The sequence below is a fragment of the Vipera ursinii genome (genome assembly GCF_947247035.1).
Source record: "Vipera ursinii genome assembly, chromosome: Z".
NCBI classification, from domain to species: domain Eukaryota; kingdom Metazoa; phylum Chordata; class Lepidosauria; order Squamata; family Viperidae; genus Vipera; species Vipera ursinii.
This window is the reverse complement of record NC_139517.1, coordinates 124,887,510-124,912,624: the sequence shown is the minus strand read 5'-3', so window position 1 is coordinate 124,912,624 and position 25,115 is coordinate 124,887,510. Positions and strand designations below refer to the sequence as shown.

At 41.3% G+C, this 25,115-nt stretch overlaps 1 protein-coding gene and 1 long non-coding RNA gene across 2 annotated transcripts in view; both read right to left on the bottom strand.

The window, feature by feature from the left end:
- Positions 1–25,115, bottom strand: part of LOC310648912 — a 468,719-nt gene that overhangs the window by 335,875 nt on the left and 107,729 nt on the right. The gene's annotated exons all lie outside the window — the stretch shown is intronic.
- CRHR2 (corticotropin releasing hormone receptor 2) overlaps positions 1–25,115 on the bottom strand; it is a gene marked incomplete at both ends in the record, with an annotated part of 148,461 nt that overhangs the window by 77,924 nt on the left and 45,422 nt on the right. Inside the window, one exon of the mRNA XM_083377017.1 lies at positions 22,020–22,139. Coding sequence (XP_083233143.1) covers positions 22,020–22,139 — 120 coding nt within the window. The remainder of the gene's footprint in view (positions 1–22,019; positions 22,140–25,115) is intronic.

The window sequence follows — 25,115 nt, the reverse complement described above, 5'->3', positions numbered from 1 at the left end:
AACGAATTCTCTTTGCAGGAAAAAAAAGGACAGAAAGTCAGAAATAAATGCTATTCACTTTCACTCTTGTAATAGCAAGCTGGGAGCACTAATCTAAAACGTATTTCTCGGAATCACATTTAATATAGGAGCAATAAGCAAGGCCACATCTGAATTTTGCCGTTGGAGCATCCTCCAATTTGATTTTCGTTTAAACCCATTTTCGTTTAAGCTCAGATTTTCTATTCTTTTTATAATATCGTAAAAATTCAAAAACCTTGGCCAGATATTTTTCTTGATGTGAAAATACAGATAGTCCTCGACTTATGACCACAATTGAACCCATCATTTCTGTTGTTAAGTGAGACATACGTTAAATGAGTTTTGCCTCATTTTCTGACCTTTTTTGCCACAGTTGTTAAGTGAATCACCACAGCTGATAACACGGTTGTTAAGTGAATCCGGCTTCCCCATTGACTTTGTTCCTCAAGAAGGTTGCAAAAGGGAATCACATGATCCCAGCATTGGTCATAAGTATGAGTCAGTTGCCAAGTGTCTGAATTTTGATCACATGACCATGGGGATGCTGCAACAGTCATAGTGTGAAAAATGGTCATAGGTCCCTTTTTTTAGTGCCTTTGTAACTTTGAACAGTCATTAAATGAACTGTTGTAAGTCACGGACTACCTGTACCTTAATTCAAAAGATCATAAAAATAAAAATAACATTGCTATTCCTATCACTGAATGATTTTAAGCGTCAGACCAACTTTACACAGTATGGTGAGGATGATGGTAGAGAGCAGTTGGGCACTTTTACAGGGTCAAGGATTTGGTTAAAACTCAATATTTTGAGAACCACTATGTGGGTGAGTATTATATTACACTTCTAGGCCATGATGGGTTATTTAGGAGGAACTTCAGCTATTCACTTTTTATTTGAGATGTATCAATTTTACAATTCATATTAGTGTTTCTCAACCTTGGGAACTTTAAGTTGACTGGACTTCACTTCCCAGAATTCCCCAGCCAGCCTGTGTGGACCTCAATACCCAGAATTCCCCAGCCAGCACTGTGTAAACCTCAACATCCAGAATCCCCCAGCCAGCATGAGTGGACGCCACTTCCCAGAATTTTCTAGCCAGCGTGAGTAGACCTCAGTGCCCAGAATCCTTCAGCCAGCATCTGTAGACCTCAACATCCAGAATCCCCCAGCCAACATGCTGGCTGCAGAATACTGGGAGTTGAAGTCCACATTTCTTAAAGTTGCCAAAGTTGAAAAACTCTTAAGTGATACGTAATGGCCCAACAGGATTAATTGTTATACATCTACCAATGTTGTGTAGTCTATTAGGGAGAGAAGAGAGGATGCTAGCAACTCTAACACAACCAACTGGGCTGCCAGTAACACAACCAACTGGGCTGCCAGATGTGATTTGTGATTTGTCTTCCTGGTGAATGCTAATTGACACACCCACTGAGAGAAGTCTGCAGGTGTGCAGAGAGCTGAAACCAAACAGAGGCTCATGAAAATTCAGGACAGCTGGAATTCAAATTTTGCCACTTGTGTAATGCGGGTTTTCAGCTAATCAGCACCCCTTAAGTGTCTCTTGTCAACACCCAAAGAGATATGTTGCTTCTGTCAGGAAAGATCTCCTTGATTGAAGGTGTAATTTTAGAATGTCACTAAAATGCCCGATTTGTTATCAGTGGGGAGATACCTCTCCAGAAACAATGGGAGAAGGATTGCTAACTATTATTCTGGAAGTTGAATGTGGAGAGAGAGAGGTGTTCACTTCACTTTTCCAAAGAAAAAGGAATATTTTAGAAGAGATGATGGAGGGAAATGAAAAGAATGGGTCAGGCTGTGCTTCTTTTAATCTTTTAAAGCAGCATTTCTCAATATTAGCAACTGTAAGTGATGTGGACTTCAACGCCCAGAATTCAATTTTTGGGGCTGTAAAAACAGTGTTTCTCAATCTCAGCAACTTTTATAAGGTATGGACTTCAACTCTCCAGTTGTTAAGTGAGAGATACGGTTGTTAAGTGAATCTGGCTTCCTCACTGACTTTGCTTGTCAGAAGGTCGCAAAAGGGAACGACAAGACTCCAGGACATTGTCGCCGTCATAAATTTAAACCCTAATTCTCTGCAACAAAGACTTTGAGGTTTAGTAGACCCCCTGGAAGAATGGGTGAGTTGAAGACCAAAACATCTCCAATCCAACCAGAAAAACATATTCTGATCACTTAATGCACAGGGAGACTTTCCTGGTCAACGTAGATTAGTGTTTCTCAATCTTGCGGACTTCAACTCCCAGAATTCTGGGGGCTAAAGTCTAGATGTCTTCAAGTTCTCAAAGTTGAGAACACTGATGTAGTCTCAGAAATAATAAGGAAGTTCTTTTCTGCTCCTTATGATCAAAGGTGGTAGAGAAGACACCAGCAGAATGTATGGAGTTAAACTAATTCCTAGGAAGCTTTAATTCATAGCTCACCACGTTTGCCCAGATGTTCACAGCTATGGCTCCTAGCCAATCCAATATAGCACAATCTGGCCTTACTTTTATGAAAGTACTCTAGACCAGGGATCCACAACCACATTCAAAACTGGGCTGTAGAAGTGTGGGGAAATGTGCACATGCGTATAGCTCCACTTGAGCAAGCACACCCACAGCTCCATCTGCATGTAGGCATATGCCCATTATACGTGCATAATGCAGTTGTGCACACATGAAACCATCTCCTCTCTCCCTGTGCCGGTCCACAAAGCTGGAAACATTGGGGATCGCTGCTTTAGACCAGGGTCTTTCAAACTTGGCAACTTTAAGCCTTGTGGACTTCAACTCCCAGAATTCCTCAGCCAGCAAAGCTAGATCAAGGGTCCTGAGATTCCATCCTTCACAATTGTCAATTACTCCAACATTCTGCATTCTTCTGAACTTGTGATTTTGGAATTCCAGCAATAGAGAATTTTGGGAGCTGAAGTCCACACATCAAGGGACTAGTAAATATAGGTAGTCCTCAACTTATGGACTACTCAACTGAGTAGTTTCTGTTGTTAAACAAAACACTTGTTAAGTGAGTTTTGATCCATTTTACAATCTTTCTTGGAACAGTTGAATCACTGCAGTTCTTAAGTTAGTAACACGGTTGTTAAGTGAATCTGGTTTTCCCCATTGACTTTGCTTGTCAAAAGGTCGCAAAAGGGGATCACGTGACCCCCGAGACACCACAAACATCATAAATATGAATCAGTTGCCAAAAATCTGAATTTTGATCGTGTGCTCATGAAGATGAGGCAACAGTTGTAATTATAAAAACAGTCATATCATTTTTTTCAGTGTTATTGTGATTTCAAATGGTTACTAAATAAAGGACTACCTGAACTACATTAGCTGCTATATTTTTTTTCCATAAAGAAAAACTACGCAATCATGAAATTCGTGTTAAAAAAAAACACATTTCCCACTCCAGAACTGCAGTCTAAATTTCAAAATCCTAATCAACAGGGAAGAAGGATTGCATAACTGACCCAACGAACAAACTTTCACTTTTTTATAAAATGGAATAACTTGAGCCTTTCCCATGATTCAAGGATGTGTTCTAGCCGCAAGGTCCCAATCGATCCAACATTCATTAACACATTTCAGATTGTATTCCCCTACTTATCATTCTCTTCTTTAAAAAAAAAAACACAAAAAACTTCCCCTTAAAGAAATGAGCTGGGATCTACACCGATCATAATTAAAACATTTGAGAAGCTACTTCCTGACTCTGCAATGAATCACTGACCACTTCATTGTAATATCAATCAAGAGAAATAAAAGGAGATTTAAAACAAAGTGAGCACTTCCGCCTCTTGGTTTCCCGTGGCCATTTATCAAAACCAAAATGGGAAATACTTTAAGGGGGGGGGAAATCTATGAAGAATATACCATATAATGCCTTGCTAAGGCCACACAATCAAGGGAGTTGTACGTTTAAAGAGGTTTCAGCAAAATGCAGATTGTAAGCTTGAAAACTTTCTTATGTTGCATTTTGCCCCCTCAAGTTAGAGCCAAGATTACATGAAGTGTTAGTACCAACTTACAATGCCTTGATAAGGCCACACTTGGAATACTCAGTGCTTTTTTTTGTAAAAGAAAAAGGTGCCGGAACTCACACATGTCATACAACCCGCCTTCCCTACCCTACAAGGTTCCATCCAAAAAAAGGTGCCGGGACTCCGTTCTGAGCGTTCTCGGAGAAAAAATGCCCTGGGAATACTGCATCCAGTTTTGGTCACCACAATGTAAATAAGATGTTGAGACTCTAGAAAGAGGGCAGAGAAGAGCAACAAAGATGATCAGGGGACTGGAGGCTAAACCATATAGGGAACAGTTGCTGGAATTGGGTATGTCTACTCTAGTTTAACGAAGAGAAGGACGAGGGGGGACACGATAGCAGTCTTCCAGTATCTCAGGGGCTGCCACAAAGAAGAGGGAGTCAAGCTATTGTCCAAAGCGCCCGAAGGCAGGACAAGAAGCAACGGGTGGAAACTAATCAAGGAGAGAAGCAACCTAGAATTAAGGAGAAATTTCCTGACAGTTAGAACAATTAATTAGGGGAACGGCTTGCCTTCAAAAGTTGTGGGTGCTCCATGACTGGAGGTTTTTAAGGCTAGCCATTTGACTGGGATAATATATAGTTTCCTGCTTGAACAGGGGATGGGCTAGAAGACCTCCATGGTCCCTTCGAACTCTATTTTCTGTTAAATTCTCTTGGATTCAAGGCACAAATTGGAAGTGGAATTTTTTAAGTTGAAAATTTCTGCCCTCTGGGTTTTTTGAAGTGCAACTGCAGCGAGAAAGCTAAAAAGCAGGGAAGAATAGACCAGGAGATGGGTTTTTAGCTTTTTGTCACAGTTCTATGAATATTCTTCTCAATAAAATCCACGCATTATTTTTCTCCACGTGGTTGCATTTTGTTGCACACGCAACCGTGGAAAAAGAGGACACTCAAGGGAGCACCAGCATGTTGGGGGAAAGTGCTGGAAGAAGAAAAACGTTCTCAAACCAGAACGAAACCAACAGAAGCCTTCTCATTCCAGCCTACAGGTAGTCCTCGACTTACCACCAATCACTTAACGACTGTTTGGAGTTACCACGGTTTCAGAAGCGTGCTTTACGACTCATAAAATATTTTTGACTGTCATAAAATGTCATTTCCTGCCCACCATGCAGTCATAGGAGCATTTCTTCATAGTCATTGCCTGATCTGAATATTGGTTGTTGCATCAGGATGTACGGAGATCAGCGGCAGTGCCCCTTCTAATATCTCTGGATTATTGTTCTTGATCCTCTGATCTTGCCCAAGGTGGATTCCAACTTCACTTTGATCCCTGCCAGGTTAGCCAGTAACCAATTTTTATTCCCCACTTCATTCACTTTCTCACCAGCGAGGAGCAAAAATCACCAATCTCCTTGGTGATGGGCCACCAAATTCATGTCAATTCTTGTTGAGTGCCTAGATCATTTTTTGTTCCCCACACTGATCTGCTCCCAGCCTATTGGTGGTCTTCTTCTTCTTCTTCTTCTTCTTCTTCTTCTTCTTCTTCTTCTTCTTCTTCTTCTTCTTCTTCTTCTTCTTCTTCTTCCTCCCTTCCATTTTTCCCAGCATTATCAAAGCTAATGAATCTTTCCACTGATTGATTGATCCATTAAGTGTCATGAAACTGGCGTCAATTCTAAGTGACCACACAGATGTTCTTCAGAAGTGCCTCTCTCCAAGTTGTTCTTCTAATGGCGCACTCATCACTACTATGAGTCCATCTACCTTCTTGATGGTTGTCCTCTTCTACTCCTTCTTTCCACTTTTATTAGCTTTATGCTCTTCTCAAAGGGATTGAGTTTTTGCACTGATTGATTGATTGACTTGGCTGTCAACCTCAACTCTAGCAACCAGGATGAGAAGCCCCCTGAAGATGGGATCCAGCACAAGTCCAAAAGCTCGGATGACTAAATCTCTGATCCCAGATTGGATCCTGCAACATTATTCTGGGAGACGTATATCCGCCTTAATTCATGAGGGCAGATCTTCCCCAGGATGGTGTGTCCTCAATCTGGCGCTTCAGATCTTCTTACAGTACACCCATTACAGCTGTGCAACACCTTAACTGCTACTTTAATAATAACAAGAACACAAAACCCAAAAGGAAAGCATTTCAATCATGCTCTCTCCAAGAGGTCCTCACTGTTGGGAACATGGCCTTCTTTGATCGCTGTTTCCAATTAAGAGGCCCTATCCTCTCGCCCCCAAACAAAGAAAGTGAGCAATTAAAAAGGAACAACAGCCAAACACAGCCCCTACTTGCAGCTTTTGGTGCCTCTTTTAATGAACCAATTTATGCAAAGAATGCTTCAGAGAATAACGTAAGATGTCGGCTCTTTGCTCGTGCCTGGAACGTAGTTCCTGAAAAGCAATTAAATCAAAATACGAGTGTGATGAACAAAATGGTAATGAAACAGCGTGAGTTGCAAAGCCCAACAGGAGAGTCACCTAGAAACATGGGAGAATGTGGAGGAACTGAAGACCCAGATCTCCAAGATCAAGTAATCTGAGCTAGATCTGTCAGTGGGCCATGTGCCAGTAGTTCTTCTTACAACCATTCATTTAGCAACCGTTCAAAGTTACAACGGCAGTGAAAAAATGATTACTGGTCCTCGTGCTTACGACCATCATGACATTTCCCCCCCCCAAAGTCACATGATCCAATTGCAGTCGACATGCATTTACGATGGTTGCAACTTCCTGAGGTCACGTGATCGCTATTTGTGAACCACATGGTTCACTTAACAACTGCAGTGATTCGCTTACAACCATGGCACAAAAGGTCATAAAATCAGGCACAAATGCCTTGCTTAGCAATGGAAATTCTGGCCCTAGCTGCAGTCGTTAATTGAGGACTATAATACAGCTTACGGGTTCAGGGGAAATCTGATTTATTGAAACACACAGCAAGGATTACAGAAGTAAACCCAGTGTTTCAGCCCCCATTTTAGCAAAATATTAGGCTATCAACTCTTCAAATAAAAAAGCAAAGGCAGACTTTAGGGCTGTTCATGCTCATCCACCCATTTTCTTAGCTCCTTGCTCATCTGATGAAACTGAATGGTTCTGAGGAAAATCAGGCTTTAAACATGATTTGGTTCTCTATTCAGCCCAGACGGTTCCAAACTTAAACATAATTTTTCCTGTCTGTGGATCATTCCTTCCTTCACCCTGAAAAACCATTAAGGCAGCCAGACAGCTGAGACATAAATCGCACTGGGTTTTGGCTAGGGCATTTGCATCCACTGGTCCTTCTAACTGGACAAGCCAAAAAAATTCTGCAACAACAGTTCTGCAATCTTGGACCCATCTGCTTCTCCCTGTTTCCCCCAAGAATTTAGGGAATTACCAGCAGCTCTTCCTGTCCGCCCATTTATTTATTTATTTTTTACACCAGCTCGAATTTATTGCACTCAGAACAGATTGTGTACATAATGTAAATGCTAAAATAAGCACTGTAAAACGAAAAGGTAAACAGATGCGTAACCTTGTGAGGGAAGCAAATGGCACACTCACCACAACATACACGAGGGGCTTGCGACAGCCCGCGTACCTTTAGATGCGCAAAAGCGACATGAAATCCTGCAGCATGCCGAGCCCAAATCAGTGGGATTTAAACTTTTTTCAGGCTACAGACTAATTTTCTTTAAAAAATTGTGGAAACCCTGATCAAGAAGGAAATGACAGACAACTGAGTTCAAGAGGGTTTTTCCCCCCCCTCCCATTTCTCTTTAATTTGTCAAGAAACCCTTACCAAATTCTAGTTGGTAGAATCTGAACTCGCGGCCTTTTGCTTTTCCTTTTTTTTTTAATTGAAAAGTTTTTCAATGCATTTTATCTTTAACAACCCCTCCCCCCACCCCCTACCCAACCCTTCCTAACCCTCCCCCCTCCCCTTCCCCCCTCCCCCTCCCCGACTTCCCAGAGCTAAATACAAGGTATAAAAGTAAAAACAATCATAAACAACCATATGCTAACAACAATAAACTATTAAATCTATCGCACTCTAGCTCATATAAAATGACTACAAGCAATACTAATATCACATCAATACTTATGCAAATGCTAAATGAAACTTTTCAGTCCCATATTTATTCTGGATGCAATCAATCCACCCCTTCCACTCCGTAATATAACGTTGTTGCGAATGGTCTTTCAAGTACGCTGATATCTTTGCCATTTCCGCCAGGTCAGAAACTTTTAGAGTCCATTCTTCTATAGTCGGCAGTTCCTCCTTCTTCTAATATTGACCTACTAAAAGTCTTGCTGCCGTAATTAAGTTCAACATCAACTTAGTGTCCACAACAGTAGTATCCGTAATTATGCCCAATAAAAACAATTGCGGACAAAACTTTATCCTTTGCTTAAATATCTTCTGCATATTCCACCAGATTTTAAACCAAAAAGCTTTAACCTTTTTACAGGTCCACCATATATGAAAATACGTTGCATCTTCGCCACCACACCTCCAACATTTAGGTTGATAGTTCGGATACATACTTGCAAGCTTTTTAGGATCTAAATGCCACCTATAAAACATTTTATAAAAGTTCTCTCTTAAATTTTGAGCTTGCGTAAATTTTACGTTCCTCACCCAGATCTTTTCCCAAGTATCCATCGTAATAACTTCTTGAATATTCTGAGCCCACTTTATCATACAATCTTTAACAAGTTCTGTTTCTGAGTCAATTTCTATCAATGCAAGATATATCCGTTTGATATGTGCTGGACCCTGATTTCTAATTTGCTTTACCAGATTTTCATCAGTCATTGAAAAACCAATTTTCTGATCTTCTTTCCACCTGGCCCATAATTGCCCATATTGAAACCAGGTTTGAACAATCTTCTCTTCTCGTAAAAAATTGTACGGCTTCAAACACCATACGTTCCTCTCCAAACTTAATATTTCCTTATATGTAGTCGCATCATGTTTGAACCCAACATTTATGTTTTCTATTGCGTGTTTCGGTATTGCCCATAAAGGTATCTTGTAGTTTAGCTTATGTCTATACTTTTTCAAAACTCTCAACAAAGCATGTCTTAAAATATGCACCTTAAAAACATTATCTACCTTCTTATCAAACAATAAATATGCATGCCAACCAAATAACAAGTCGTGGCCTTCAAGATTTAATAATCTCCCTTGTGTTAAATTAATCCAGTCACTTATTGCTGACAACGCAGCAGCTTCATAATATAATTTAAGATTGGGCATTTTAAGACCACCTCTTTCTCGTGTATCCTGCATAATCTTAAATTTAACTCGTGGCCTTTTCCCTGCCCATACAAATTTATTGATACCCTTTTGCCATTCCTCCAAATTTGAGTCCTTTTTAAGAATAGGTATCATTTGAAATAAAAATAAAAATTTTGGCAGAACATTCATTTTCACTGCTGCAATTCTTCCCAATAAAGACAATTGTAATTTTTTCCAGCTCTCCAATTCTTTTTGAATTTTTCCCCATAAGTTTTCATAATTATTTTTATATAACTTTGCATTTGAGGGTGACAAATACACCCCCAAATATTTAACCCTTTTAACAATCTCAAATCCAGTTAACCCTTCCAAAAGGGCCTTTTGCAATACTGTCATATTTTTAGCCAATATTTTAGTTTTTTGTATATTAACCTTAAATCCAGAAACCTTCCCATATTGCATTATTATCTCCATCAGGTCCACAACAGAATTTTCTGGCTGAGTCACGGTAACAACCAGATCGTCTGCAAACGCCCTCAATCTGTAATCCTGATCTCTTATTTGAATTCCCTTAATTTTTTCCCGAATTCCGTATTTTAATCAACAATATCTCCAATGTTAAAACAAATAATAAAGGTGATAACGGACACCCTTGCCTAGTGCCCTTTTCAATATGACATACTTCAGTCAAACTATTATTTACTATTATTCGGGCTATTTGTTTTTGATATAATGCCCTAACTGGTTGTAAGAATTTATCCCCAAAATTCATTTTATCTAATACTTTCAGGCCTTTTGCTTTTCCTATCAACTACCGCTAGTTGGAAGATTTTGGCAACTGAAGTCCACTCATCTTAAAGTAGCTGAGATTGAGAAAGATTGCTTTGGAGACTGGCCATCTCAAACCTGGGTAAATTTGGCAAATGTGGTTCTTCTCTGGATAACCACAAACAAACCCATCACAACAGTAAGACATTTTAACTGACTTAAAAATCCCCCCTTGTACAAAAATGTATTTGAAAATGGTCATTGGTTTAAATGACATCAAGACCATTCCATATTGTTTTTATAAGACACCTTATCCTCGAGTTATGACTGCTCATTCAGTGGCAGTTCAAAGTTATGATGGGGCTGAAGACAGGGACTTATAACTGGTCCTTGAAGCTCGATAAAGCTTTCTGGTGAGAGGTTTTGATAATGAAATAAAAAGTTTGAGAAGGAAATTAGGAGCTGCTTCTAGGATGCCCACTAGATAAAGTAAGCACAAGCAGTCCTCAACTTATGACTACAAGTGGGACAGCAACTTGTACATCCAGAAGTTTTCAAAGCTCATGCTAAGCAAGGCAGTGATTACATGAGCCCCATCCAACTTTTTTTTGCCACGGTTCTTAAGTGAATCACTGCAGTTGTTGAATGAATCATGCTGTTGTTAAGTGAATCCAGCATCCCCCACTGACTTGTTGTAAGTTTATTTGCTTGTTGGAAATCGGCTGGGAAGATCACAAATGGCGATTACATGACCCTGGGATAGGACAACTGTCATAACAACATGCTTGTTGCCAAGTGCCTGAATTTTGATCACATGACCATGGGGATGCTGCAGTGGTCATAAGTGTGAAGATGAGTTGTAAGTCGTTTTTTAAAGCATTGCCACTAATGAATGGTTGTAAGTTGAGGATTACCTCTAACTGGTAGGCAGCAAGTGGAATTCCATAAAGTAGAAATTTGTTCCTTGTAGATGTAAATATGGTAGGTTGAAACGGTGGCCCAACTCAGAAGCCTAAGAGTTCCTTTTCCGATTAATACAGATAGTTCTTGACTTATAACCACAAATTCTTGACTACGAATTTCTGTTCTGGTTCTTAAACAAGGCAGTTCTTAAATGAGTTACACCCAATTTCACAACTACTTTCCCATGGTTGTTAACTGAATCACTGCAATAAGCTTCGCTTATTGACTTTGCTTGGCGGAAGCCAGCTAGGAAGGTCAAAGGTGATGGCCACATGGCCTTGAGACACTGCCACCATTGTGCATGCATGCCAGTTGTCACGTTTGCCTATTTATTTATTTATTTATTGATGGGATTTATATCCCGCCCTATCTCCCGAAGGACTCAGGGCGGCTAACAGCAAAACATATAATAAGTACAGAGATCAAGATAGAAATAAAATTGATAACATCTGTGCAATAAATTAAATTAGTAAAGGTAAAGGTAAAGGTTCCCCCGCACGTGCGTGCTAGTCGTTTCCGACTCTAGGGGCCGGTGCTCATCTCCGTTTCAAAGCCGAAGAGCCAGCGCTTGTCCGAGGACGTCTCCGTGGTCATGTGGCCGGCATGACTAGACGCCAAAGGCACACGGAGCGCTGTTACCTTCCCACCGGAGTGGTCCCTATTTTTCCACTTGCATTTTTACGTGCTTTCGAACTGCTAGGTTGGCAGAAGCTAGGACGAGTAACAGGCGCTCACTCTGTTACGCGGCACTCGGGATTCGACCCGCCAAACTGCCGACCTTCCGATCGACAAGCTCAGCGTCCTAACCCGCTGAGCCACCGCATCCCTTAAATTAAATTAGAGAATTTAAAAAATAAATTAAAAATACTAAATATAACTATAAATATAACTATAACAGAAGCCCAGATATGCCCCCCCCGCCAAAGATGTGAACAAGTCCATTCCTGTTTGTGGGGAGTCTAGATATGAGATAATTTTAAGATTATGAGACAGCAAGCTGCTCTAAGTCGCCTTGAACAGAGGGGCGGCAAAGACATTAAAATTAAAATATTAACATTAAAATTAAAATACAAGGTAGTCTTTATGACCGTTGCAGCATCCCCGTGGTCATGTGATTTACACTCAGATGCTTGACAACTGACTCACACTTATGACGGTTGCAGTGCCCCGGGGTTATGTGATCACCTTTTGCGACGTCCTGACAAGCAAAGTCAACGGGGAAGCCAGATTCATTTAACAACAGTGTTGCTAATTTAACAATTGTGGTGATCCACATAATAAATGTGGCAAGAAAAGTCGTGAAATGGAGCAAAACTCACTTAATAAATTTCTCAATTAGCCACATAAGTTTGTGGGTCAATTGTGGTCGTAAGTTCAGGACTACTGTAAAATAAAACAAAGCAAAACAAAGCTACAAAGCTCCAGTGCTCATTAGAGGGCAGATGAGAGATACAAGAAACGTTTTACTGCCATCTAGTGGTCATCAAGAGTTTTTCAACTGGATCTGGCTGCTTAACGTTAATAGACCTTATATTTCCGGGTTATCTATTTTTATATAAGAGATATAGGCCTAGTGCACATAAAATACCTTCTGTAGTTCTATTTCAATTTCATTGCTTTGTAACCCTAGACTATCTTTCCTGCTTGACATTTAAATCTACTTGATTGTGGTTGAATCAATAAACCAGGTTCGCATCCCACCAGGCTCAAGGTTTATTTATTTATTTATTTATTTATTTATTTAATTAATTAAATTTTTATACCGCCCTTCTCCCGAAGGACTCAGGGCGGTGAACAGGGCATGACTCAGCCTTCCATCCTTCCGAGGTAGGTAAAATGAGGACCCAGATTCTTGGGGGCAATTAAGCTGACTTTGTAATAATGCCGCTTGGGGTGTGTGTGTGAAAGCCCTAATAAGCAGGCATATCCATAGAATGAAGGCTACTGCTAAGCTTGTAAGCCGCCCTGAGTCTTCGGAGAAGGGCGGGATATAAATGGAATTTAAAAAAAATAAACCAGATTAAACTACAGGTACAGTAAATGATGCATGCATCCTTCCTTCCAGTAAGTTACCGATACTAGCTAAGTTCCAAATTTTGATCACATACTTGTGGGGTTGTCAATGCAAGACTGATTGTAAGCCACTTTTTTCAGTGCTGTGAATGATCACTAAACAAATAGTTGCAAGTCTAGGACTAATCAGTAAATTTTATTAAAAGACACAATATTTGGTGAACCGAAAAACCAGCTGCTAATTTTAATTTTTGTGTTATTTGTGGTGAAATTGCATTTCACTAAAGCTTTTCCCTTTTAATCATATTTATGAGTGGAAATAAGAGTTTCCAGGCTCTTTCTGTTTTGCAGATGTGAACCTAAAGCCCAATTACAACCCAGTAGAAGCATGCACAATTTGAAGTGCGAAAAACCACAGTGAAGGAGTGAAAAATCTTAAGACATGCAGCTAGTGTCACTGAACGCTCTTCTTGGGAAAAAGATCAATTTTAGTGATTTCCTAAAAACTATCTGAGAGGTTTTGCAGTGTTACAGACGGGGAAAAAGAGAAAATCACTAACATTTTTAGGCAGCAATTTGATTTTGATATTTATTAAGGATTGCCCAAGAGAAAATATGGAATGAGATGAAGGCTATTTTGCTAGTTGATAATCTAAAAGAAACCCACCAAAGTGTTAAGAAAAACCTAGCAACGTAATTCACAATTTCATCTTTTCAAGGCCAGGAAACAACAAGGACTATGACATAACAATACCCTTGAAAATAGTTCTGAAACTCACCTAAGTAGCTTTCTGATCCACCAAAACCTTGGTGCATTTTTCAAGAAGTTATGGAAAGTGGAGATATTGATCATGAAAAACTCTGGATTGTAAATCAGACCTTACGTTCTGAACATAATGGAGCTGGTCCATTATTATCATAAGACATTACAGTCATAAAACGGATTGGTCATGTGACCAAGATGATTTTATAATGTTTTGCAGCAGTCTTTAAGTGAAGGTGGCAGCTGTAAGTGTGAACATAGTGGTTGTTAAACAAATGCCACAGTTGCAGCTGCAGTCGTTAAGCAAGTACATTGTTCGCTATGGTGTGATTTTTGACAGAAAACCAGGAGTAAGTGCAGTTTTCGACAAAACAGTCGCCAAATGTGGTCATGTGACCATGGGATGCTACGAACAGTTGTAATATTGCTGTGTTGCCCAGCATCTGAAATGCAGTCATGTGACTGCAAAGGAGGCCAATGGTTGGAAGTGTGGATCCGGGTCATAGGTTCCTACAGATTGTATCTTTGAATTAAGTGACCAGTCACAAATTGAGAACGACTGGTACATGTGATCCCAGTTCCTGGTTGATTCTGACAGGGTGAAACAGCTGCTCAGAGTCACCCTGAAATTTAATAAATAAAATAAATAAGTATATATAGGTAGTCCTCGATTTACAACAGTTCATTTGGTAGACTATTCAAAGTTCAAAGGCACTGAAAGAAGTGACTTATGACCGTTTTTCACACTTATGACCATTGCAGCATCCCCCCATGGTCACATGATCAGATGCTTAGCAACTGACTCGTATTTATGACAGTTGCCGTATCCCAGGGTCGTGTGATCTCCTTTTGCAACCGTCGGACAAGTAAAGTCAATGGGGAAGCCAGATTCCCTTAACAACTGTGTTATTAACAACTGCAGAGATTCCTTTAACAAGTTTGGCAAAACAGGTCGTAAAGTGGGGCAAAACTCACAACTGTCTCACTTAGCAACATAAATTTTGGGCTAAAACATGGTCAAGGATTATCTGCATTATACCCAAAACACTGATTTTGTCAGATCATTTCTTAGGAAGTTTTCAACCGATCCCAGTTCAGGACTGTAGATCAGCTGTTGAAAAAGTGCATCTTCAACATGTAAGAGAACATATAGGAAATAAAATCAAAATAAAAATGGAAAGCATATATAAAGATAATCCTTCCAATAGCCTTCTTGGCAGTCATATATACAATTCTACTACAATCACTCCAATTTCATCATAACTCCCTTCTCTCTGTAATCATCAAAATCATAAATCACAGTCATTTTCTTTCTCACACAAAAAGTCCATACGAGATTGCAAGTCACAGATGAATTTCAATAATCCCCTTTCTCTAATCAAAGTCTATTTATTCATCTCAGTGAGTTCTGTCAATTTCACCAACCTTGATATGTAATGGTGAAACTTTCCATCTTTGTACATATAAATAATCTCACCACAAAAATCATATATTGAAATAATTCTGTATGCCTCTTCTCTATTTATCCACCGATCCTAGAAGAAAAAGTTCTGGCTTCTGTTGAATATTAATCTTTAAAATCCTTCGTGTCAAATGTATGTATTTGAATCCATTTTTTTAGCTTTTTCACATGTACAAGCATGATTAAATGCCTCTGTATGTTGTTCACATTTCTAGATACTGCTAGAGCAGTATTTCTCAACAGTGGCAACTTTAAGATGTGGGGACTTCAAATCCCAAAATTCCCTGGGAAGCATGCTGACTAGGGGATTCTGGGAGTTGAAGTCCTCATGTCTTAAAGCTGGTAAAACGTGATTTTCTCCTCCATCTAAGTTGGACTTTCCGTCATCCTTGTTTACCTCTGTTAAAGGCCTTCTTCTGGATTTTCCCAGCAATTTATGCCTTGAATCTTGATATCTGCTTCAATATTTTTACTGGCTGCTAGTATGACTTATTTACATGAGATTGATTTTTTTTTTGCTCTGCACTAAATAATGCTGCTTTTTGTGGTTTGCTTTTTTTAACCATTGTACATTCCCTTGTTTATTTTTTCACTTTTGGTCAACAAAATAGCTACTTGCTAAATTAAATAAAAATGTCTGACGCATGGCTTAGCAGTCAAGAGATTCTCAACAGCTGGGCCCATCTAAACCACATCCACTCAAACTGCATCAAATAAACAAATTTTAATTTAAACAGCTTGGAAAAGTAACGACAATGTACCCTTTTCAACTTTTCATGCAAGCCCACTCTTAATGGTTGATCTTCTCTCATGCCTCTATTTACTTACATTTCTATACAGGGAGTCCTCTACTTATGGCCACAATTGAACTCCAAATTTCTGTTGCTAAGTGAGACGGTTGTTAAATGAATTGTGCTCCGTTTTGCGACCTTTCTTGCCACATTTGTTAAGTGACTCACTGTCGTTGTTAAGATAATAACAAGACTGTTAAGTGAACCTGGCTTCCCCACTGATTTTGCTTATCAGAAGGTTGCAAAAGGGGATCACATGACTCCAGGACACTGCGACCATCATAAATATGAGTCAGTTGCCAAATGTATGAGTTTCGATCACGTGACCCTGGTGATGTTGCAAGTGTTGTTAAGTGTGAAAAAGTCATGTCACTTTTTTCAATGCAGTTGTAACTTTGAACGGTCATTAAACAAACGGTTGTGTTGATGACCGCAACCATTAAGGAGAAATTTCCTAACACTGAGAACAATTAATCAATGGAACAACCTGCCTCCAGAAGTTGTGAAATTTTTAAGAAGAGATTGGACAACCATTTGTTTTGAAATGGTATACTATAGGGTCTTCTGCCTGAGCAGGGGGTAATAATAATAATAATAATGTTGGAAGGGACCTTGGAGGTCATCTAGTCCAACCCCCTGCTCAGGCAGGAAACCCTATGCCATTTCAGGCAAATGGCTGTCCAGTCTCTTCTTAAAAACCTCCAGTGTTGGAGCATTCAACTCTGTTATTCTGTATTCTAAAGTAAGCCAGGTGCGGCCCACTGCTGGGATCATAAATCCTAATGGCTGCATTCACATTACATACTTTCTCCAAATAAAACAAACCACAAACATATCAAACCCCTTTTATGGGTTCATAAGACAATCAGCCCCTGCAGCATAGCAGCTCACAATCCACCAACTCATTCTAGCATACGGTGTAAGTTCAATAATACGTTTCTCTGGGGGGAAAAATCCCTTCTGAGTGTTTTTGTTGAAAAAATTCTGGGCTTAGTGCAATCTTACAAACAAACAGATTTATGGAAGCATTCCATAGTTGCAAAAACAATGTAATAATTTCTGTTCTGTGGCTTCTTTCCCCCTTAGTCTCCATTCCAGCTAAGACACTGGATAGTCACAGATCTTACTCAATCGAGTCACACAGATGCTTCTTCTTTCACTTGACTTGGATTTAGGTTTAAGAATTTTCCTTACGTTTTAAAATGGGCTGGAGATGAAACTCCACAGACTGCAGGAACAATTACGCTGCCTGTTCACTCTTTCAGCTGTAGTTTATTGAGCTAAGGTGATATTGCTTCTGCTCTGGCTTGGGTCAAAATTCCATTATTTAAATCAGCCCCAGTCGCCAGCTAAGATGCAGAGGCAAACCAGGTTGGTTAAAATGAAGAAAAAGATTGTTTTAAGTTCCTTTGCAAAACTGGACTGGGGAGAGGTGACTTCAAATTTACAGTGGAAGCAACCTATGGTTATCGGAAGCCAAGATAAAATATGATTCTTTAAGAGGTCAGTTATATCCATTCCATGAATCAGAAAAGGAATTCTAACCAAGAGGCAAAACTGAGAAAAAAAACCAATAAGTTAATTTGAAACAATCAGTGGAGTTGTACATTTAAAGAAGTTTCAGCAAAATGCAGATTGTAAGCTTGAAAACTTTCTTATGTGGCATTTTTGCCCCTTCAAGTTAGAATCAAGATCACATGAAGTGTTAGTACCACTTTACAACGCCTTGGTAAGGCCACACTTGGAATACTGCATCCAGTTTTGGTCACCACGATGTAAAAAAGATGTTGAGACTCTAGAAAGAGTGCAGAGAAGAGCAACAAAGATGATGGGGGACTCAAGGCTAAAACGTATGAAGAACAGTTGCTGGAATTGGGTATGTCTAGTTTAATGAAGAGAAGGACTAGGGGTGACCTTATAGCAGTCTTCCAATATCTCAGGGGCTGCCCCAAAGAAGAGGGAGTCAAGCTGTTCTCCAAAACACCTGAAGGCAGGACAAGAAGCAACAGATGGAAACTAATCAATGAGAGAAGCAACCTAGAAATAAGGAGAAATTTCCTGACAGTGGGAACCATTAATCAGTGGAACCACCTGCCTCCAGAAGCTGTGAATGCTCCAACACTGGAGGTTTTTAAGAGGAGATTGGACAGACATTTGTCTGAAATGGTATGTGGTCTCCTGCTTGAGCAGGGGTTTGGACTAGATGACCTCCAAGGTCCCTTCCAACTCTGTTATTCTGTTCAGTGGGCTTTGAGAATCTCAGGGAGACAGTGAGATAGAAGCAGTGCCACAATATAATAGCACTATTATATATCCATTGGTATTTGTTTGCAAAATTAATTTTAAATTAAGCGTCTGGGGAGGTCTTGCATGTGGCAATATAATTCATATTTCTGACAAAATCCAGATCCCTTGGAATAATTCCTCCTGAATAATTTTTCCTTAGCATCCTTAAACACATACACAGACCCCAGTTCTCACCCTTAGGAAGATTCTAAAGGGGCCTTTTTCCTCTGGAGAATTAGCACACACATGTGAGTGTGGGTTCTAATTTTTCACATTGTTTTATGAGTGTGGAATTCGGCAAAAGGAGTTAAGGAGGGGGGGAAAAAGGCTAACAACATATTAGGATAATTACAGATACCAATATCATAATCATATAGCCACCCAGTGGTGAGCTGGGTAGCACAGGAATTTAATAAATAAAAATAATGCTTTTATAGAAATTAAATTGCCTGCCTGCATTTGGAATATAGGTAGTCCTCAATTTACGGCATTAATGGAGCCCAAAATGTCTGTTGTAAGTCATGCTCGTTGTTCAGTGGAGGCACCTACATGACTGACCCTATTTTATGACCCTTTTTTTGCAGTGGTTAGTAAGCTATCCCCATGGAAGTAAGGCATTCAGAGTTGTAAAGCAAACCCTGCGGTTGTAAGGCAAATCCTGGGTTTGTTAAGCAAAGGCCAGACTTGTTAAACGAATCGATGCATTCCTGTTTGCTATTTGCCAGAAAATGGTAAAAAAAGATGACTATGTTGTGCATGTGTGCATGTGCGCACGTACACCACTGTTGGACTTCCAGAACCAACTCACACCATTAAGTGTCTGTTGTAATTTCAAACGGTCACTAAGTGACAGGTCGTTAAGCAAGGACTACCACTATTGCGTGCCCTCCTGGTCACTACAACCCAAAGAATTAAAAGTGGAGATATAAACAGTTCAGAGGAGGCTGACTAAGATGATCCAAAGCGCCCGAAGGCAGGACAAGAAGCAACGGATGGAAACTAGTCAAGGAGAGAAGCAACCTGGAACTAAGGAGAAACTTCCTGACAGTCAGAACAATTAACCAGTGGAACAATCTGCCTCCAGAAGTGGTGAATGCTCCAACACTGGAAGTCTTTAAGAAGAGACTGGACAGCCACTTTTCTGAAATGATAATAGGGTTTCCTGCCTGAGCAGGGGGTTGGACTAGATGACCTCTAAGGTCCCTTCCAACTTTATTATTATTATTGTTGTTGTGGTTGTTGCTGTTATCATCATCATCATCATCCAGAGGTTAGAAGAGTTTCTCTAGGATGAAAAGTTGTGACATTTGAGTCTTTTAAGTCCGGAAAGGAGGAAGATGAGAAGGGACATGATTTAAGCACAAAAAATTAAGCATGTTATGAATAAAATGGAAAAGGAAAAGCTATTTTCCTTTTCCCAAAATATTACAATCAAAGGTAGCCTAAAGAAATGGAAACTTGGAAGAATCAGGACAAAAGAAAACATATTTTTATATAACATATTAAAAAAAAAACAACCGTTGGAATTCACTATCGTAAGCTACAGGCTTATCACCACACTTGAGCCCAGAATTTCTGTTGCTAAGCTAGACAGTTGTTAAATCAGTTTTGTCCCATTCTGCGACCTTCCTTGCCACAGTTGTTAAGTGAATCACTGCAGTTGTTAAGCTAGTAACACGGTTGTTAAGTCAATCTGGCTTCCCCTCATTGACTTTGCTGGTCAGGTCATCATAAAGGTGGCAACTGTCATAAATACGAGCCATTTGCCAAGCCTCTGTATTGGCCATATGACCATGGAGATGCTGCAGTGGTCGTAAGTGTGAAAAAAAGGTCCTAGGTCACTTTTTTTCCACTGCTGTTGTAACTTCAAATGGCCACTAAATAAATGATTATGAGGCGAGGACTATCTGTAATGTGGCTTGTTTATTTCCAGCTTGCGGTGTTCATGGATTCTGCTAAATACCAGGATGCATTTTCAGATCCTGCACTCAAAAGTCAGAAGCTGTTTTTCTCAGTAATTCCAAAACGAGAGAAAAGAATTCCAGAATCGGTTGGCTTTTGATTTTTAAAAAAACTTGAGCCCTGAAGGCTCGGCTGTACAATTACGTCGCTTGGTTTATTCATTTCGTCCCATGGAAAAACTGCAATTATTCACGAAATTCTTCCTTCCTGGACGGAATACTTGATTCGGTCTTTCTGTCCAACTTTGTCACCAGCCCAAAGAGTCCCGTGTCATAAATGTTAAGCTTCACACACAAATAACATCCCCCTAAAAAAATGCTATACATGTAGTTGAATTACAATCGTAATTGAGCTGGCAATTTCGGTTGTTAAGTAGTGATGGCTGTAAAGTAGGTCGTGGCATGACTGCACCTGATTTTAAGACCTTTTTTGTGGCAGCTGCAGTCATTAAGCAGACCCCTTCTTCGCTATGGGATGTTTTTTGCCAAAAACTAGGGGGGGTGGGGAGAAACGTAAATTGTATTCATGTGGCCTTCAAGCCTGGGTTACAAATTCTGTTTTTATAGGTCCATCGTAACAATCGATATGTGATCAGTCATAAGTTGAGGACTATCTTTACGCAGCCACAAATAAATACTTCTCCCCACCCTTTTCAGACATGTACAGATGATCCTCGACTTACAACAAATCATTTAGTTATAAAGTTACAACAGCATTGAAAAGAGTAACTTAGGAACATTTTTCACACTTACGACAGCTGCAGCATTTCCGTGGTCACATGATCAAAATCGAAGCGCTTGGCAACTGGTTCATATTTACGACCGTTGCTGTGTCCCAAGATCACATGATCCCCTTTTGTGACCTACTGACAAGCAAAATCAATGGGGAATCCAGATTCACTTAACAAACGGGTTACTATTTTATCAACTGCAGTGATTCACTTAACAACGGAGGCAAGAAAGGTCACAAAACGGGGCGAAGCTGACTTAACAAACGTCTCACTTAGCAACATAAATGCTGGGCTCCATTGTGGTCGTAAGTCGAGGATTACCTGTACAACTAAAGTTCATTCTCTTTGGGGATGGTCATTTTATCCAAATTCAATGGGGCGGGGGGCGAGCTTTCTTCCCAGAATAAAACCAGTTTTCACATTTGCGTGATACAGAAGAGAAACTGGCAATTTAGGCACTTGGAAATGCAAAGCTCAAACTCAAGAATGCCCTTAGCTTGTCTAGAAACAGGACTGTGGCTTTCAATCAAAGCTTGCCAAGAGGGTACCACTTCAGAAGGAAGAAGATTAACCACACCAGAGATCATACTGAGAAACAGGAACCAATTTGCTGTCTGGATGGGTGGAAGGGGTCCTAGGTAAGCTTAGCCTTGCACACAAGCTCACAGAGAGATTTCTACACATTGCGGAAATTGAGGTCCGTACATTGTTTACTCATAAGTACCTAAGACACCCATTTACACACATAGGAGGAGAGAATTTGGGACATGCACGTTCCTGCGTTGTGAACAGCAGCCTTAATATTCTTCCAAAGTTAAGTCCATCCCGTCAACTTGCAAGAAACCCAACCGATTATAAGTCACATCTGGATGGCTGGGGTGCAGGGGGGGGGGGGAAGAGAGGTATTTATATAGGAAAGTAACTTGGGTGGAGATGGGCAAAGCATTTTTGCAGTTGTTGACGCTCAGCTTCTCCGCAGAGTCTCCGAATGAGGGCGGGGGTCTCAGGCTACTCACGAGTGGTGTTGTACTTCACTCCGTTGACAAACTCGGGGCAAGGTCGCGCCACCAGATCCCCGGCGCTGCTCCGCGGCCAGCAGGTCCCAATCTGGTCCGTGGTGGCCCGACAGGATGGACCTTAATGGCCCGTGAAGAGGAGGGGAACGGATGGGAGAGAAGCATGGAAAGGAGGGGGAAAAAAATAAATAAATTCATTCCAGCTCTCGGCGGCGCGCAAAGCCGAAGCCTTGCAAAGTGAGATTCTTCCCCCCCCCCGCCACCCACGCCCCCCGCCCTGTTCCTCTTCTCCTTCCACCCTACCCTCCAAGGTCTCCTGCAGAGCGTCGAACAGGCTGCAGTTGACATCCCAGTCCTCCGTGAAGAAGTGGAGGACGGCGGTTTTGTTCATGGTTAGTCTTGGCAAGGATCTCTGACTTTCTCCCAGGTGTGGCTCTGCTTCTCTCCTCCCGCCTTTTGAGATTCGGAATCAAAGCCAAGCTGACTCTCCAGGTTTCTGGGGGCGCATCTCTCTCTCTTTCTCTCCCCCCCCCAAGTGCTTCTTAGAGGCTGGGCGGGCAGGCAGGCGTGTTAGGTGGAAGGGAAGATCTTTGCTCCTTCTTAAACCAGCAGGAAGGAACTGCCAGCAAGGGGCTTTCGGCCCCACCCGCAGAGTCTCGCCGCCCCCCCCACCAGCAGCCCCAGAAGCTGGCCATTGGCTGAGAGCTAATCCATTTCTCCCACCCACCCACCCACCTCGGGTGGGGAAGAAAGGGGGAAATCCCACGTGTATGCGTGTGTGTGTGCGTGCGCCATGCAGTCAGTATTCTCGTTGCTTTGATGATTCCTTCTTCCAGTTTGGAGTCTTGGAGGTAAACGGGGGATCTGGCTGAGAGGGAGAAGGAAGAGAAGTGGCGGCGGGGCGGGGGGGGGTGTCCTTCCTTTTCCAGGCGACTGGGCCAGTTTGTGGGGGCCCCAGAAGGAATTTGGAGGAAGGAAGCAGATGCTCCATCCTGCTCTACTTTGGGGAAACTGGGGTTGAAAAGTCGTGGGTCACGTTGACCCAGTGGTGGAAGCTGACTGATTTTTGGAGACCCCCCCTTTGTCTCTCAAGCTCAACCTAGCCTACCTCGCAGGGCTGTTGTTAGGAAGAAGAGAAGGAGTGCTGTTTTATTGCATTAAGCCTCGAGGTGGAAAGAAACACAGGGATCTGACCGACAGGGAATCTAAAAGGAGAAAGAAGTATTTCTCAACGTTTCTCAGCCTGAGCAACTTTGAATTCTGGGAGTTGAAGTCCACACATGCTTCCTGGGGAATGCTGGGAGTTCAAGTCTATGCATGCTGGCTGGGGAATTCTGCGAAGTTGAAATTTAGGTATTTCAACTAAATCCAATTCCCAGGAGAGTTCTGGGAGTTGAAGATCAGGTGTGGTAGCTGGGAAATTATGGGAACTGAAATTTGTGCAAGCTGGCTGGGGCATTCTGGGAGTTGAAGTCCACACATATTAAAGTGGCTGAGGTACTGATCTAGCTGCCCCAAAATGGATATCTTTCCACAAAGTTGTTAGTCTGGTGGACAGCCTTAGATTCAAGGCCAGGGGTGCCCACTTAAATTTCTCCAACCATTTACTTTTTATTAAATGTGTTTGCCGCCATCTCACTCTGAGGGGACAATTTTAAAGCAAGCAGGAGGTTTGTAATGCAGAAGAAATCAAAACATGAGCTGCGGTTTCTTAGCACAAGATAGAAGTGGATTGCCTCTGTCTGTCTTCTTCTAGCCTAAAGCACTGGGATCTCTTTGTGGCCTTCCATCCAGCCCTATTCCTGCTTAGTTTCAATCTCGGAGAAGACCGGCCACGCTTTCAAGATGATACCGATTGTGTTTTAACTTAATTACATTTTAACTGAAAAGAAATGGCAGGCATCTTAATAGTTTGTTTTGAATCCATCGATTTTTCGGAGATCAGCCCTTGGCCTGTTGCCCACCTTGTCTTATAACACAATCTCCCCAGCAGTGAATTTGTTCCGCTTGCTTTTTATGATGTTTTAAATTTTAAAACTTAAATTTAAGTTTTGGTTGCCACAATATAAAAAATACGTTGAGGCTCTAGAAAGAGTTCAGAGAAGAGCAACAAAGATGATTAGGAGATTGGAAGCTAAAACATATAGGGAACGGTTGCTGGAATTGGGTCTGTCTAGTTCAGGGGTAGGCAACCTCGGCTCTTTTATGACTCGTGGACTTCAGTTCCCAGAATTTCTGAGTCAGCATGGCTCAGCATGGAAACCTCTCCCTTTCCTCTCAGCATGGCTGGCTCAGGAATTCTGGGAGTTGAAGTCCACGAGTCATAAAGCGGCCTAGGCCAGGGGTAGGCAACCTTGGCTCTTTTATGACTCGTGAACTTCAACTCCCAGAATTCCTGAGCCAGCATGGCTCAGCATGGAAACCTCTCCCTTTCCCCTCAGCATGGCTGGCTCAGGAATTCTGGGAGTTGAAGTCCACGAGTCATAAAGCGGCCTAGGCCAGGAGTAGGCAACCTTGGCTCTTTTATGACTCGTGGACTTCAACTCCCAGAATTCCTGAGCCAGCATGGCTCAGCATGGAAACCTCTCCCTTTCCCCTCAGCATGGCTGGCTCAGGAATTCTGGGAGTTGAAGTCCACGAGTCATAAAGCGGCCTAGGCCAGGAGTAGGCAACCTTGGCTCTTTTATGACTCGTGGACTTCAACTCCCAGAATTCCTGAGCCAGCATGGCTCAGCATGGAAACCTCTCCTTCCCCTCAGCATGGCTGGCTTAGGAATTCTGGGAGTTGAAGTCCACGAGTCATAAAAGAGCCAAGGTTGCCTACCCCTGGCCTAGTTTAATGAAGAGAAGGGTGAGGGGTGACATGATAGCAGTGTTCCAATATCTCAGGGGCTGCCACAAAGAAGAGGGAGTCAAGTTATTCTCCAAAGCACCTGAAGGCAGGACAAGAAGCAACGGATGGAAACTATTCAAGCAGAGAAGCAACCTAGAATTAAGGAGAAACTTCCTGACAGTTAGAACAATTAATCAGGGGAACGGCTTGCCTTCAAAAATTGTGGGTGCTCCATGACTGGAGGTTTTTAAGGCTAGCCATTT